This window comes from Haliotis cracherodii, unplaced genomic scaffold (genome assembly GCF_022045235.1).
Source record: "Haliotis cracherodii isolate W230 unplaced genomic scaffold, xgHalCrac1.p SCAF_2, whole genome shotgun sequence".
Lineage (NCBI taxonomy): Eukaryota > Metazoa > Mollusca > Gastropoda > Lepetellida > Haliotidae > Haliotis > Haliotis cracherodii.
The window spans coordinates 69,728,943-69,747,451 of record NW_027266275.1 but is presented as its reverse complement, the minus strand read 5'-3'; the positions used below and the strand labels follow the sequence as shown (position 1 = coordinate 69,747,451).

Here is an 18,509-nt window from a genome sequence, read left to right as displayed (position 1 = left end):
GTGTCCCTTTGGCACGCCAGAAACGAAAAATTGTGGGTTGGAATCACCATACCCGTGCTCATGGGGTTCACCAAAATGGTAAACCTGCATCACTTCGGGCTTTCCTCCTACAATACGCAGACACGTTGTGATGTAACTGAAATACTATTAAAAGCGACGTTAAACGCAGCTCACTCACTAAATATGTTATCCGTCGAGTAAGCGTTTGTAAAATATACCTTCATGCTTGATACGAGGACAAGGGAGATAACTCGTGTAGGTATATTAAAAGACTACAAAATTAGTCTTGAGGACGTATGAACAGCCATATAGGACAACCAACGTGACGGAAGGGTTGGTATATACATTAAAACACAATGTAAGATGCAAATCCAATAATAGTCTTAAATATACTGCTTGGTTGAATGACTGATGACTCGAGTGATGTACAAGGACTTACCGATTATGTTGATTGTTGCTCGCCCACCTCGCTCCTCGTCTTTGATTGTCTTTGCAACTTCTGCAGCCTGTAAGCATCCGCCAAATTAGTCACTATCATACAAAAAACATGCTCATCATGAAACCTGCGGCCCTACTTGGTAACCAACACTGTACAGATTGGTCAACGCTATCGGAGTAAGACCACACACTGCACCAGCCAGACCACAACAGAGGTGCTCAATCACAACGCTGTTAGCGAAAGAACTACCCATGATCAGCAGCCACTCTGACCATGCAATCGCATGACCACTCTGCATATGACTAGGATATGATGCTATGCCATGTCTCTATATCGGACTTTACACATATGTTTCAAACTAAATAATGACATTTTTTGTATAACTGACCCTCTCCACAGACAAGTGAAAACGTTTTTCCTTAAAAAATGTAAATGAGAGTAATGTTTTCATATCCTTCGCAGCCAGTTATATTTCAGCTGTCGGTCGGTCTGTAAATAATTAAGTCTGGGTTAGGCATACAAATGATTGAGAACCGATCCACGCCGTCGGTGCACGATGAAATACAATGTGCAATGACGTCATTGACTGTCGCCACTAAGTCTTCGTTATTCAGGGTAAAAATACCGGACCCCAGTGTCTGATGCTTGTCGTAAGAGGATCGTCTAAATGGATCGGGTGGTCAGACTCGCTCACTTAGTTGATGCATGTCATTGTATCCTAATTGCATATAGTGATGCTCATAATATCAGTCACTGGATTGTCTAGTCAAAGCTCGATAATTTATAGACCGCCGTCATATAGCTAGAATATTGCTGTGTGCGGCGTTAAACAAAAAAAGGAAGAAGTTTTCATTCGTCCACTCCTTCGACAGTCATGGGATGCAGGGGATCTGTTCTATCCCAAAATTCCAACGGTGCTAAATATATAAGATGGGGGCAAAGGAGATGGCGGTGCACCAGACTTTCCAGTAAGTCTTACTTTGATTCGCTCCATCTTGCTGCTTGTCGGGCCGTTCCACACGTACATGATGAGGCCACAGTCAAGGATGAAGACATCCCCTTGGTTCAAGGAACTGGCGTCACACTTGACCTGGCCAAGAATGAAGGACATTAGTTCATGAAACCTATCCTCAATAATGTACTTCTCGCAAAAACAACATACATGTATACTCCAAATAACGACCATGCATATCTGCTATCCCTCAACTTCGACATTTATGCTTGCAGCGAAATTTCCATCTTTGATGCATGATTCAAGAAAATGCACTGAGGGACAAAAGAAAGAATTTTTTTTTTAAATGTCATTGAAAATTGAAAGAACTGTTATTAAAGCTGATTATGTTTACTTAACCATCACATTCATTCCTGCAACAGTATATTTTTTGTAAAAATAAATAGGTCTAATGAATAGCCATGTTAAAATGTTATAAACTTGAACCGAAAAATATTGATTTTCAAAGATAAGACGTCTAAGATACCCATAAGCAGTTGTGTACTATGTGTTTTTTTAACTTTTAATAGTTTTAAATCAAATTATTTAAAAAGAATAAAACCATGCAGAAGAAGTTGTGCGACAATATGGTGAAACTCAATGTATATATAATGCTGACAAACTATGGATCATATCCAAAAGAATGATGAATGTGTGATTCACATGATACCTGATTAGCCAGTGTAACCAAGTTGATTAAAGCAATGGCGTAGATGTACAGGTAAACCAGTAATTCAGAATCCACAAAATAGGGATAACAATAGTTCGGAGTTTAACCCCATGGGGATCCAACAGGTGTTTGCGTCAGGATGAACTACCAAGAAACTACCGGACTGTTTATATGTAAAGAGACGACAAACACCCTACCTGCCTCACTCTCACGTTCCTTTTGCCCTTGATATGGAGAAGCCGGGTCTCATACTTGTCTCGCTCGACTTTCGTGAAGCCAGAGTCCACCCCGCCATCTAAATATCTAGAAAATGGACTCAGGAGTATTGTACATATAACGTGATACAAGAAACCTGACTGGTTATATTGTGCCTTAAATAGAGTGAGTGAGTGAGTATGGTTTTACGCCTCTTTTTAAAGCGATAGTCCAGCTATATCATGGCTGGGGACACCAGAAATGGGCTTCACACATATACCCATGTGGGGAATCGAACCCGGGTCTTCAGAGTGACGAGTGAAAGTTTTAACCACTAGGCTACTCTACCGCCCCAGGATATCATGAAGTTACTTTTAACGTCTACAGAGCTAAAATGACTAAGGTAAAGTGATATATAATTATCGTATGAATTCTCTTTGTATTCAGTTTATGGGTTTCACGCTGCTTTGAACAGTATTTTCAGTTTTTGTGTTTCAGCTTATTGTGGGAGGAAAACCCGAAGTAACTCAGAAAATGTAGGTTTCTGACTTTGGTGAAACCCACAAGCTCAGGTGTGGTGCAAAGAAACCGCAGTTAAGATTTATATATCATTGGGGCATATCTGGGATACTGGATCCTGGTAGAGATAAGGGAAACAACTAAACACAGCGTATTAGACCACTGGGTCACCCGACCCGTGCCCTAAATTGTTTTAAAAATAAATGATAAAAGATATGAATTCTATATGGATTCGTCGTTTTTTTATAATTTGGTACGATTAAAAGTATGTCGTTTCCTATATGGTACCACTCAAAAGAATATTAATAATGATGCAGTAGACTATATACGAGGCAGTGATGTATCCCGATCTATCTGTTGTTTCTCTCCTTATCTTTATGGTAATACAGTCATTCTTAAGATCGTACTTATGTGGGGATTCGAATTGGGTCTTAGTCAAGACGAAACTGAACATTAGCCACTAAGCTAACCGACTGCATCAGAACGTATATATACGCCAGTAGAAGATGATGTCTATGTTCTGAATCAGAAAGGAGTGATATTCACTATCAAGACTGCACCACTCATTAACTGTTCTTCTTTAACATACCAACATCATCGTCAACATCATTTTTTTTATCAAGGTTACAACATTCAAAGGCCCTAGAAAAGCTTTCAAAAAGTTGTATGGTAGACATGTAGGAGACATTTCCAAATTTGACGAATCAGTGACAAAGATGATGTCCGATGCAATTCCCTATTTTGACTTGTACAATATGTCGCCGTGTTTTTTCAGATGAACAATTGACTTTCCTTTGCATGTGTTTGTGACGGGTGCCACCGGTGGGGCAGGGTGCACCTGGTATCCTAACTATTTGATAGTGAGTGAGTGAGTATGGTTTTACGCCGCTTTTAGCAATATTCCAGCAATATCACGGCGGGTTAACCAGAAATGGACTTCACACATTGTACCCATGTCGGGATTGAACCCGGGTCTTCGGCGTGACGAGCGAACGCTTTAACCACTAGGCTACCCGACCGCCCCTCTATTTGATAGTGATTCATAAACACATGATATAGTCGGAATCGTACAATCGACTCTTTCTTCTTTTGCCGAGATTTCTTTTGGATATGGAAAGGGTTATGTCGTCTTATTTATATACACGATGCAGATGTATATAGGAAACGTGTTGCATGTTTGTTACACAATTCTGTTCTCTATTATCCGAAAAATAAGAAAAAATCTTCTTTGATCTTTTTTCAAACAATTCTTACGATATTTGAAAGAGTACAAATTAACCGATGTCTTTTTAAAGAGCGTAAATTAAGCCCGCAAAGCTAACTATGTCTTGCAAATAGAAGACTATGTTTCGTTAGCGGTGGCGAAATGCAGTAATGAGTATGTTTCGGAAGACGCAAACAAATTCTGTGAAACACATGTTTACATTTATTGTGTAAACACTGACAATACTACAGTCCATTATTGTAATCCAACTCTACAAGATTTTTGCAGCCACAAAGAACAATGAAAGAACAAGTTTAAAAATACAACGAAATGTATCTTATGCCAAAGACGCTTTGATGTCTCTGCAGCTACTGGACACCACGGGTTCGTAAGCTCTGTTCAGTAGTTGTATATGTATCAGTTTTCTTGTTATGGTTTTGGCAATTGGCGTTGCTGGCAGCGACGTCTTCAGCGGCATGGTCGTTTCACCTGATGCAATTAGAACGTGGTCCCAGGTTGTATAGAGACTAAGTCACAGCCGGAATGTTGCTAATTGCGTTTGGACTTGAATACATCCTTCAGTAAAACACATGTTGTTAACATGTACATTTCGTTCCAGCTTGAAATGTACATTTCTGACACGTGCTTTGCTTCGTATCCACTAGTAGGTTTAACTTGTGTTTGTGCTGCATGTGAAATATTCCTACTTGAAGCCCCACTAAGAGTAACTCGTTCTTGCCAAACTGCATAACCTTATGACTTGACTAAATCATTGTCCTTTCTTTGAAGACATGTACACAGGCTTCAACGGGAATAAGGCTGAAGACATGTGACGCTTCTGTGACTAATCCGGTTTAAATCACCTCCTCTCAACAACTAAATCTTCAACATGAAAAGCCCTGAATTAAAAAACGCAAGCTCATGTTCCCAGATTTGAAGCACAGATAAACAGTTACATGTTAATTTTGAAGAAGACTGAAATTTCGTTATTTAAAGCTGAACATACATGTAATTATTTATCGGTAGTTAACTGCATCTGTCTGAAATGGGCGTGCTTCTTTAGAAGTTCTAATCGCAATAGGGGCGGTCGGGTGGCCTAGTGGTTTAAGCGTTCGCTCGTCACGCCGAAAACCCGGGTTCGATTCCCGACATGGGTACAATGTGTGAAGCCCATTTCTGGTGTCCCCCGCAGTGATATTGCTGGAATATTGCTAAAAGCGGCGTAAACCCGTATTCACTCACTCACTCTAATCGCAATATATGAGCCAGTCTAATGAACAGTTATCAGTTTTATTATCTCGCATGCTATACGTGTAGGTAGTTTACTGTTTTATTGCTCATGCTATCAGTCACTGGTTTGTATGTCCAGATGTAATATCATTTTGTGATTTACGTCAATTAACATGACAGCTGATGTAATATTCAGTGGTTAATACAGATTGTTTTTGCAGTAACAAATATATGCAGTCGTCATCTCCCTTGTATCACGTGCTTGTCTTCAGGTCAGACCCTGGAACTACGTGTCATGCCTGGATTGTTGCTCATGCTATCAGTCACTGGTTTGTATGTCCAGATGTAATATCATTTTGTGATTTACGTCAATTAACATGACAGCTGATGTAATATTCAGTGGTTAATACAGATTGTTTTTGCAGTAACAAATATATATAGTCGTCATCTCCCTTGTATCACGTGCTTGTCTTCAGGTCAGACCCTGGAACTACGTGTCATGCCTGGATTGTTGCTCATGCTATCAGTCACTGGTTTGTATGTCCAGATGTAATATCATTTTGTGATTTACGTCAATTAACATGACAGCTGATGTAATATTCAGTGGTTAATACAGATTGTTTTTGCAGTAACAAATATATGCACGCGTACGTTTCATCAGTGTTACATAAACTAGTGTAACTTAAAGATCGACGCTGTTCAGTGTGTGAAGAGTGAGTGGGTATTTTAGGCTTATTTCGTTTTGGTAATGGGTAAAGCCCATAGGGACACAAATCCAAGACGTTTAACACTTTAGCGAAACCCACGAGCACGGGCATGACACGCACATGGCAAACCAAGGATCAAGAATCTTGGCTTCGAACGCACTACTTGCAGAACATGACAACCACAAATCATGCTGGCCATTTGGTCTCCCGTGTCCAAGAGGTATCTATTAAATGTTTAATATTATACTTTGTGATATGATTGTATTGCAACCTTGCTGATTGTAGGCAGAGATATAAAGTCATTATAGCCAGATCCTTATCACCACTACACTTCAGTGTACTTAATTAATCCTCTCCTGTGTATCCCATCGGCTTCGTCATTATATTGTTATCATTGTATATTGATCCTATGTCTATGTCATTGGCTTTGTCTTTATGTTGTTATCATTGTATATTGATCCTATGTCTATGTCATTGGCTTTGTCTTTATGTTGTTATCATTGTATATTGATCCTATGTCTATGTCATTGGCTTTGTCTTTATATTGTTATCATTGTATATTGATCCTATGTCTATGTCATTGGCTTTGTCTTTATATTGTTATCATTGTATATTGATCCTATGTCTATGTCATTGGCTTTGTCTTTATGTTGTTATCATTGTATATTGATCCTATGTCTATGTCATTGGCTTTGTCTTTATGTTGTTATCATTGTATATTGATCCTATGTCTATGTCATTGGCTTTGTCTTTATGTTGTTATCATTGTATATTGATCCTATGTCTATGTCATTGGCTTTGTCTTTATGTTGTTATCATTGTATATTGATCCTATGTCTATGTCATTGGCTTTGTCTTTATGTTGTTATCATTGTATATTGATCCTATGTCTATGTCATTGGCTTTGTCTTTATGTTGTTATCATTGTATATTGATCCTATGTCTATGTCATTGGCTTTGTCTTTATGTTGTTATCATTGTATATTGATCCTATGTCTATGTCATTGGCTTTGTCTTTATGTTGTTATCATTGTATATTGATCCTATGTCTATGTCATTGGCTTTGTCTTTATGTTGTTATCATTGTATATTGATCCTATGTCTATGTCATTGGCTTTGTCTTTATGTTGTTATCATTGTATATTGATCCTATGTCTATGTCATTGGCTTTGTCTTTATGTTGTTATCATTGTATATTGATCCTATGTCTATGTCATTGGCTTTGTCTTTATGTTGTTATCATTGTATATTGATCCTATGTCTATGTCATTGGCTTTGTCTTTATGTTGTTATCATTGTATATTGATCCTATGTCTATGTCATTGGCTTTGTCTTTATGTTGTTATCATTGTATATTGATCCTATGTCTATGTCATTGGCTTTGTCTTTATGTTGTTATCATTGTATATTGATCCTATGTCTATGTCATTGGCTTTGTCTTTATGTTGTTATCATTGTATATTGATCCTATGTCTATGTCATTGGCTTTGTCTTTATGTTGTTATCATTGTATATTGATCCTATGTCTATGTCATTGGCTTTGTCTTTATGTTGTTATCATTGTATATTGATCCTATGTCTATGTCATTGGCTTTGTCTTTATGTTGTTATCATTGTATATTGATCCTATGTCTATGTCATCGGCTTCGTCATTATATTGTTATCATTGTATATTGATCCTATGTCTATGTCATTGGCTTTGTCTTTATGTTGTTATCATTGTATATTGATCCTATGTCTATGTCATTGGCTTTGTCTTTATGTTGTTATCATTGTATATTGATCCTATGTCTATGTCATCGGCTTCGTCATTATATTGTTATCATTGTATATTGATCCTATGTCTATGTCATTGGCTTTGTCTTTATGTTGTTATCATTGTATATTGATCCTATGTCTATGTCATCGGCTTCGTCATTATATTGTTATCATTGTATATTGATCCTATGTCTATGTCATTGGCTTTGTCTTTATGTTGTTATCATTGTATATTGATCCTATGTCTATGTCATTGGCTTTGTCTTTATGTTGTTATCATTGTATATTGATCCTATGTCTATGTCATCGGCTTCGTCATTATATTGTTATCATTGTATATTGATCCTATGTCTATGTCATTGGCTTTGTCTTTATGTTGTTATCATTGTATATTGATCCTATGTCTATGTCATTGGCTTTGTCTTTATATTGTTATCATTGTATATTGATCCTATGTCTATGTCATTGGCTTTGTCTTTATGTTGTTATCATTGTATATTGATCCTATGTCTATGTCATTGGCTTTGTCTTTATGTTGTTATCATTGTATATTGATCCTATGTCTATGTCATTGGCTTTGTCTTTATGTTGTCATCTTTGTACACTTATCCCACCCTGTGCTGCGTTAACGTCTGAAACATCGTACTAAGAATAAAAGAAGTTGCTAGCCATAGAAAAGCGTCATGTATTCATTATATTTTATACAAAGGCCCCATTTGAGTGTTGAGTTATATGACTGTTAGCAATCTCTGGCTTCTTCAAATCTCAATTCCGCGCAGGTAACTAGTAGCATTAATGATAGCGTGCATATGTATAATGCGCCACATCCACACTCTTCAATATTACCCTGATCAACATATAAGTGTGTATTTAATTTTCATTCTCAGCTCTCTAAGCCGGCTAAAACCCTAGTTGCTATTCACTGCTCATCCTCCCGAGGCAAGAGAGTTAACTGACCATAAAAGTCCAGTTTCCACCCTTGCCGAACTAGGCTGGTATTATGGAGTTGGGTTAATGCAGTCGTCATCTCCCTTGTATCACGTGCTTGTCTTCAGGTCAGACCCTGGAACCACGTGTCATACCTGGATTGTTGCTCATGCTATCAGTCACTGGTTTGCATGTCCAGACTCGGTTATATACAGGTCGCTGTGATACATTTGCCACTATACCCTACTATTTCCGACTTCAATGAATAATTCCGAATGCGGTCTTAAAGAATGGTCCCTCACAAACTCAGTCGACATCCATCTACAAACCATGAAACAGGTGAATCTATTAACTCACCTAATTCCTTTTTTGAAGTAGGATAGAAACAGCTGAGATTCGTGATCCTGCACCTGAAAGACAAACACACCTGGTGATGAAGTCAATCGTTTTCAACAGTTCTCTTCACAGAATATCTGTTTGCAAATACAGCAATCATTAATCGAAATCAGCATGTAATTTCTTTCTTTGACAAGTGTATCTAACTTGATTGACAACTGTACATGTCTGCCATATCATATGTCAAGATAAGCTTGATTTAAACGAGATCTTTATCCATGGTATCTGACGATCCGGGTTCCGCTGTATTATGTAGAAGCTATTAAGATATGCTTCAGAAGCATATTCTTTTTAATGAACTAGCCTACCAATGCAATTCATTCAGTATACTGTGAGATAACTTCGATGAGTATATGAGTACATATACCACTGACTTAATGCTGTTTTATTACATGTATACAACCGTCAAGTTGACGTTGTAATATTAATGTACATGTATACAACTGTCGGGTTGACGTTGTAATATTAAAGTACATGTATACAACCGTCAAGTTGACATTGTAAAGTTAATTTACATGTATACAACCGTCAAGTTGACGTTGTAATATTAATTTACATGAATACAACCGTCAAGTTGACGTTGTAATGTTAATTTACATGTATACAACCGTCAAGTTGACGTTGTAACATTCATTAACATGTATACAACCGTCAAGTTGACGCTGTATTATTAATTTACATTTATACAACCGTCAAGCTGACGTTGTATTATTAATTTACATGTATACAACCGTTAAGTTGACACTGTAATGTTAATTTACATGAATACAACCCTCAAGTTGACATTGTAATGTTAATTTACATGTATACAATGGTCAAGTTGACATTGTAATATTCATTTACATGAATACAACCGCCAAGTTGACATTATCATATTGATTTACACGAATACAACCGTCAAGTTTACATTGTAATGTTAATTTACATGAATACAACCCTCAAGTTGACGTTGTAATATTAATTTACATGTATACAGCCGTCAAATTGATTTTGGAACATTTATTTAATCGTCAATTTGATATTTTGATTTTACTTAACATGTTTATATACCGTCAAGTTGATACTGTGATATCAATTTACATGTATATATACACTGAAGTTGATACTGTGGTGTTAATTTATGTGTACACATACCGTCAAGTTGATATTGAAATGTATATTTACATGTATGTATATAATGAAGTTGATATTGTGATTATAATTTACATATTCATATACCGTTAATTTGAGACTGTGATATTCATTTACATGTATACACTGTCAAGTTGACATTGTAATATTAAGTAGCATATATATATATACCGTTAAGTTGCTACTGAGATGTTAATTTACATATATAGTTTTAGTCAAGTAAATATTGTGATTATACTTTACATGTATGTATACTGTCAAGTTGATACTGTGATATTAATTTCTATGTATATATAAAACTGATATAAAGAAGATGTTGGACTAATGTGGATATATATATATTATTATATATTACATGTACACCGAGTGAACATTTGCCTCCTTGTTGTAATTGTGTGTGTATATATATATACATATATACATATATACATTTTACTGTATATTATAAGGTATTTTTGCAATTGTGTGTGTGTGTGTGTATATATATAATACCTTATAATATACATTAAAATTACAATATATACTGCAATGTCAATGTCAATGTATGTTTGTCTTCCGTCAAGTTGATACTGTGGTGTTAAAAAAAGTAAAGGAGTTTAGTACCATTTAGAGATAGTATCAGTCTTCGTAGCATGTGTAGCGACGACTGTCATTTCTGTTCACTAGAACTATACAGATGGGTCAGATTAATAAACATTCAACAACTACGTGAAGTAATTAGCGAGTCTTGTTTGATCTGAGATGGATTTCTGATGGCATCAGTCAGTTAATGTAAAACAGACGCTCATATTTCGGTCATTTCATTTCATCCTACTAGTCACGTCACGAAAAGACTGATTTTACAGTCTGGCGTGAACATACACACGGCCAAGTTGATGCAGCGGTGTTAATTTACATGTATACACATGGTCAAGTTGATACGTTGATACCCTGTTCTGCCTGTAGTCAATCGGTCCACAAATTTCCAGATAGCGTTAGGGGAGGAATAGATTGTCGATGAGAAACAGGTGAGATGTCGAGATATGGAAAACCGATCTCAGTCAGCACAAATGGCAGACCACAATCGGCCTCGCCTTTCAGAAACATTCAAACTAATCTCAATATCATTACGTTATCACAAACACATTTGCTAAAGATAGGTACTGACAAATGGCAATTGTTTGTTATAAGCTACCCGCAAAAGAGGCATTGCAATCCCTGCCGAACTGCATTTGACATTACTACCCATCTACATCAACACAACACATCTACAGTGTGAACGCTGTCATGCACGAACTGCTAAAGAAAAACACATGTCATTTACTTCAGCAGTTGTAGATTGATATATGGCCAACATATAAGTAACCTTGACCTACAGTCGTGGCAGAACCCGATACACAGACACCTGGTGTCAACCATACCACTACATAACCATATTTGCAGCTCGAGATCGATTATATTTCACTCCATTCTTTTGCATTTGCATTTTTGCATCATGTGACAGAGGTATTAAAATGATTTATTCTGACATTTAAGAATAATTAAGTTCTGTAATTGTTTTCTTCAAAGCATTAACATAGGGAAATATGCATTACCTATAAATGTTACTTCTTCTATGTAGTTGTATTCTGGGTATTTGACCGCGTCAAACCAAGCTACGTTTAAGTATTGTACTTGTTGTTACCCTAGCTGTCGTTCGGCTCGGAGTTTGTATATCTTGTGTGAGAAGGGTATCCATGTTATGCAGCGGCGTGGTATCTCAGTCGGACTAGCACAATGAAACTGGCATTAGTCCGAACTAGCACAGCAGCTACATTAGATTGTGTCTCTATTCCAAATCTGATGCTTAATATTGAAATGATATGGAGCATGTGTTCACCTCTCTGTGCTGGACTGGGGCTCCCCCAAGGCTGTCGTCTAGCTCCACTGTTTTGTAGGCGGCCACGCCCTTCTCGTCCTGGATATAAGCACACAATGTCAATGTGAGGACACTAACTATAAAAGTGAGTGAGTGAATGTTGTTTAACCCCGCAGTCAGAAATTTCCCAGCTATATGACGATGACCTGTAAATAATGGAGTCTTGAACAACCAAACCAGAGGCTGATTTTATGAGCCACGTTCCACGTCGTCGGCGTGCAATGACACACAACCAAGATCCCCCGATCCACTTGTTTGCCATTTACGACAGTTATAGTTTACTAGGGAGCTATACTAACCCGTAATCCACACGTTATTACAATATTTAAGAGCAGTGATCTCAAAATATTTTCATAAACGACATACACTTATATTCACAATAGAGGGAATAAATGAAAACCCAAAGACTCCAATTCAACTATTAACTCAAATCCGGCTGTAATGAATTATGAATTGGAAATATGGAGTAACGAATTGTGAACTGTTGTATTAAATCATTAATATACACAGTTATGGACCTTCGGATATGGAATTAATTTACATGTCGCTTCTTATCCGGTATATTATAAGATAACTTCATTTCACTTCGTCAACGGATTGTACTGTAGCTATATTCTGTTTTTATCGTTATATTTTTTAAACGCTTTGAAGGGCTTAAACATTTTTCGCTTCCACTATTGGACTCCGTCACGGATTCAAAGATACAGATTTCAAGACCCTTACAGAATAGTACCGACTCCGGGTAAGAACATATGACGCAGCAACCTCGTCGTAAGAGGCGCTTAAATGGATCGATAGTCATTGTACCCCAATTGCATGGATTTATGCTCATGATGTCAATCACTGGATTGTCTAGTCCAGAGTTGAATATTAATGAGATGCGTCGTTAGACAACAAATATAAAAAACAACAAAATCAAAACACAAACCAAAACAAAACAAAAATAAACAATACCCCGAATCGGTTGACGTCTTTTACACCTTTGACCTTTCTTCCATTATCTGAGGGGTTATTTACTAAAATGAAATCCTTGGGTGTTATTTTATTATCTCATATGATTCCTCAATTGTGGATATTGAGACTAACGCTGATTTAAGGTATATGTCACGCATGTTTCAGAATTTCAAATCCAAGGTCATGACTCTCATTGACTACTTTTTAAGGCCACTGTCTATACACTGCATAAACCATGACGTGATTAACCCCTGTCCAGCCAGCCCCATTGTCTGGGGAGAGAGTGACCATGCATGTTGTTAGATTTAGTTCATCTCATATCTGACAAACTGTATATTCACGTGGTATCAGAACATATAGATATACATGCAATTGTTTATGGCATGCTGACTGTAAGATCTTCATCTGATGCAAGATGACGTAGATATGTGGAGGACATGTCCCAGCTTGACGCATTAGTGCCAAACTTAATGTCCGATGCAATTCCTTATTTCGACTAGTACTATATATTCCTGTGTTTTTTTATGCAGGTGAACAAACAGGTGACTTGGCTTTGCATGCGGTGCGGACAGTTGTGCAGTCATATAAATGTCTTGCAAAGGGAAGTATTGATAGCTATCTACCCATTGTGACTCAACAAACACATGTGGTACATTCCATTAGCAGCGTGCCATTATCTGATCTCATTGAAGATATACTGCCATGACCTAACATCTGCCAAACATTTAAATGTACACTGTCATACCTGCAATATAAATCCATCTCTGAATTGTCATGCAATCAAACCTGGCCTGTATTGACGTAGTCTCACCTTTGCAATGTCATACTCCCAGCTGTGTACTCAGGCATATTCATATAAATCATTAATGATACAAGAAACATAACTGTTAGTAGAATTATAAAATCTACGAATTCAAACCTGCGAGGTGCTGTCTCCTAACCAAAAGTGCACGTCCCACTGGAATTTGTTTGAGTTTGGCACTTCCTTTGTCTGAAAGAAACAAATGTATCATGTCAGGAATGTGCGATATAACAGTGAGATTGTCCAAACCCAACCTTCACAATATGAACCCATTGCTGAACCCTAAAACACAACATTTAGTTACACTAGAAGGTGCTTTTCATAAAAGCGTTTGTAATTTCAAGAAGGACCACTTACCAACAGTGTGAGTGAATGTTGTACGCACGGAAACATGTATATAATGGACAGTGTTTCGTTTTTCATATATTCAATATATATTATTTTATGAAAACATGTGTCAAGTATACAAATATGGACACTATATTAACATTTTTTCCAAAGTCAGTCAGCACAGATAATCATCAACAATTCATTTACAAAAACGGTAAGTGGAAACAGAGTAACATAAAAATAAATTATTCTCTTCATGATATCTGAAAAGATGTCACGCCAAAAATACCCCCTTACTCTATCTCCAGGCCCAACCTCCATAATACCTTTATGTCAGCTTAGTACACATGCTTCCACTTGAAGTGTAACAGATTCCTTAAGAACATGACAAGTTACAGGCCCAACCTTCATAACACCTCTATATCAGCTTAGTACACATGCTTCCACTTGGTTTGTAATATATTCCTTAAGAACATTACAAGTTACAGGCCCAACCTCCATAACACCTCTATATCAGCTTAGTACACATGCTTCCACTTGGTTTGTAATATATTCCTTAAGAACATTACAAGTTACAGGCCCAATCTCCATAACACCTCCATATCAGTTTAGTACACATGCTTCCACTTGGAGTGTAATGATTCCTTAAGAACATGACAAGTTACAGGCCCTACCTCCATAACACCTCTAAATCAGCATAGTATACATGCTTCCACTTGGAGTGTAATAGATTCCTTAAGAACATTACAAGTTACAGGCCCTACCTCCATAACACCTCTATATCAGTTTAGTATACATGCTTCCACTTGGTGTGTAATAGATTCCTTAAGAACATTACAAGTTACAGGCCCAACCTCCATAACACCTCTATAACAGCATAGGACACATGCTTCCACTTGGTGTGTAATAGATTCCTTAAGAACATCACCATTACACGTTACAGATACGAGTGTAATCAGTTAGCACCTCATGAACAAGTTAGACGATACTTAACGTCTTCATTCTAGATACCACTTTAGGAAGATTGAAGCACACTTAACACACGTGTGCTGCTGTTTTCTCAACATGTATGTTCTGCACACACACACACACTTTTTTTTGACATAGCTTTTATCCTCTAATCAAGACCTAAATACTCTTAAATGATTACTGTATCAACTTTCAGATTATATAATGTTTCGCTACATGTAATAAGAGGGACAAATCCCTTTCCACAACCATATGAAATCTCTACCGAAAGAATCATTAGGATATCATATTCTTGAGAAATATCTGTTAAAACATTTTTGAACGAAATTCGATGGGTCCTGGGAGTTTCTAGGGCTTCGGTCCTGCCCCACGCTGAAGCACATGCAGTATATGTGGTGTCTCCTCAGGCAAGTGATTTTGTTCGAAATGTGCCTCTGTTCACCCAGCAGTAACAGTGGGTACCCGGTGGGATCAGATGTCTATTCATCTTCTAGCGTCTGACAAGGCAGCTTGGGATTAATGCTCCTTAGGGAGCTGACAATGAAAAATCGAGTGCACACTGATCCAATGTCCGGGGTTATAATGTAGCGCTTTGAGCATGCAGCGAACGTTTGGAGGCCAGAGCAATATAAGTACCCTGCATTATTATTATTATTATGATGATGATGATGATGATGATTATGGTGATGTACACCATGTACAAATGCAGCAAAGAGGGTTTGGGTGATCCTGCCACAGTCAGGCTGGTTAGGCTCATCATCAGTTCAGGGCCCTTGTCCCCTCTACTCGCAGCCGGGAGAGCGAATGGGACTTCTCCCAGGAAGCGCTGCTCGTCAGACCCACCCAGAACTTTTCGGAGAATGTGAAGACTCCCCAACACTGTAGCCTTCTGCATTACCCAGATTGCCAGAAGGGCTGTATTCCTGGTAGCAAAACGGGTACTCTCCCAATGTCCGTCAACAGATTGGGAGGTACCAAAGCTAAGGCACCGAGGACAATGGGGAGTCGGACAACTTCGTACTTGGGATGCAAGCGTGACATTTCGAAAGCGAGGTCCGCATATTTGCCATGTTTGTCCTGAATATTGTCAATCACATAGGTTTTCAAAAGGGACAGAACATGCAATAATATAGATGATTTCATTGGAATTATCAAAAGGACAAGATCAAGTTTGTTGTCCTGGATACGTCTGGGGCTGTTTACGGGCCTATTCCAACGAAATTTGTATTAATCATTATGACGCTCTCCACCAAATCCGGGTCGTATCAAGGATGGACCTCTGTATCAAAACCAAAAGCATGGCGAAGACGTTAATAAAATGATCGAGCTGCACCATCATGTCGCTTAAGATACTGTGTTTGTGTCAAAGTTTGGCATCCACTGACAATGTGTTGGGCTGTCTCATTAAATTCATTACATAATCTCTATTTACATTTAGATGCAAAATCACAAATTGACGGTTTCGTGTTGGGAGTGACGGGTCCTGGGCAGCAAACAGAAAGCCTCCTGTTTCACTTTTCAGGCCAGCCGACCTCATCCAGGCGAAGGGCTCTGTTGGGTTGCTGATCTTCTCAACACACTGCAAATAAACTCGATGCAGTGGTCGTTCAGATAGCCTTGAAAAACTGAGTCAGGGCCAATTTGATATGGCACTTCACTTATCATTATCATCATTCGTGTAGTATGTGTAATGTATATCCGTAGGCTCTGTAATTTCGATGTGGATATCAAGATCATGTTGACATCAACTTATTGTCCCAGATGCACAATGTTATTGACATATGTTCATATCACTGTGGCACGTGCCAATAACGATATTGACATGTGGTGAATGGATCCATAAAAAGTTAACCAGGATGGTAATAGAAGATGACATCAGAGAGTGGTGTGTTGTACCGGCGTCGCGTTAACGATACTATTTGTGAGCTGACGTTTCTGTGGAAGTGAATATACTTCGCGTCCCATTTGTTATATATTCAAGATGGTTCACCTGCACACCTTTGTCATACACTCTGGAACTATGGTTTTGTCCTGTTCATCTATTTGCCAGATACAGTGCCATAACGTCACCTGTCAATTGACGTTAGCCAACGTTACAATTGTATACCTGTAGAGCGGTTAAGACCACTGAGCAAAACTAAAGGAAGATGTTTTTGTGAATGATTTTTGTACGAGAGTGTATCTAACACCATGCCTTATCCCAGAGCTATCACAGAGTCTGTTATCCTCATATCCCAATACATTCTGTACAGCCAGTTTTTGGAGATATGCATTCAAGCTTCTCTTACTTAATTTGCTCATTGCAAACCGACAAAGCATGTCTCAAGTCATCTTGACATGGTTGTTAAAATACACACAGCTTATGCCCACGAACAGGAAAGAAGGCCTATGGTATTCGTGCACTGATATCTTCTGTTGTGAAAGAAGCAGAGGGAACTAGAAAACTTTCTAAAACAAACCATTCCCGTGAGAAAATATAACTCAGTCAATTTACACTGTTCACCAAAACGTGAACGCTCAATCTCCAGCAATATTTTTTTCTGGCTCATCCTGGAAGTAACCACATTCATTCATCAGTTTGTCGCTGCTTCGGGGTAGTATGATGTTTAAAATAGGACGATTGGCACCACTTTGGCCCGTCTCCTAGACAGAAAGACATAGAAACAGGTAATAGACATGGACGAAACTGGGTAAGGATGGGAAAATTGGTGGCAACTTTAATTAATTTCGTGCAGGTGGCCTCGATATTCGTGGTTGCAGATAATACGATATGTAACTGAATCTGGCTGCACTGCTGAGATTGGTTAGTGGAATTGGGTTTTAACGATTGTACTGTTGCGATTTTTTGTATGGTATATAAAACTCACGGCGTATGTGAATTTGCTTACTTCACCGGGAAGATCGGGATATTCGTAACTAGTAAGTATTGTCGACACAGGGTGCATCGATAAAACTCCGCTGAAATGTGTGTTTGTTTTCTGCCATTGCTGACCCGATAACCTGATGCAATGCACTTGAAATGTGTCAAGGGTTTTTTGGCAGAAAATGAACGTTGACAAAAACAATTTCTGGCAGATAAGACTGTGTTATTGCACTGTCAAGAGCGATTGGTTGTCTTCCACGCGACTGCTCCACAAAGAGTTTCACAGCTGCCATTTTTATTCATCACACACCATTAATGACAGTAGAAATTGTTGGATGCAAAAGATCAGTTGGTAAGAAAACTGCACACATACTACATACCAAATACAGACCTGACACAGTGTCCTACAAACAGATAAATTATGAAACAATTACCTTCCAACAGATAAAGTATGAAACAATGGTCTACCGACAGGCAGAATATGAAACAATCGCTTCCAACAGGTAAAGAATGAAACAGTGGCCTAC

At 38.0% G+C, this 18,509-nt stretch overlaps 1 protein-coding gene across 1 annotated transcript in view; it reads right to left on the bottom strand.

Annotated features, from left to right (window-relative positions):
• The window catches only part of LOC139469532 (advillin-like), a 110,305-nt gene that overhangs the window by 78,714 nt on the left and 13,082 nt on the right, over positions 1-18,509 (bottom strand). The window contains exons 3-8 of the mRNA XM_071251720.1: positions 13,938-14,009; positions 12,026-12,103; positions 8,998-9,050; positions 2,298-2,403; positions 1,419-1,529; positions 440-506 (exon numbers count right to left, since the gene is read on the bottom strand). Coding sequence (XP_071107821.1) covers positions 440-506; positions 1,419-1,529; positions 2,298-2,403; positions 8,998-9,050; positions 12,026-12,103; positions 13,938-14,009 — 487 coding nt within the window. The remainder of the gene's footprint in view (positions 1-439; positions 507-1,418; positions 1,530-2,297; positions 2,404-8,997; positions 9,051-12,025; positions 12,104-13,937; positions 14,010-18,509) is intronic.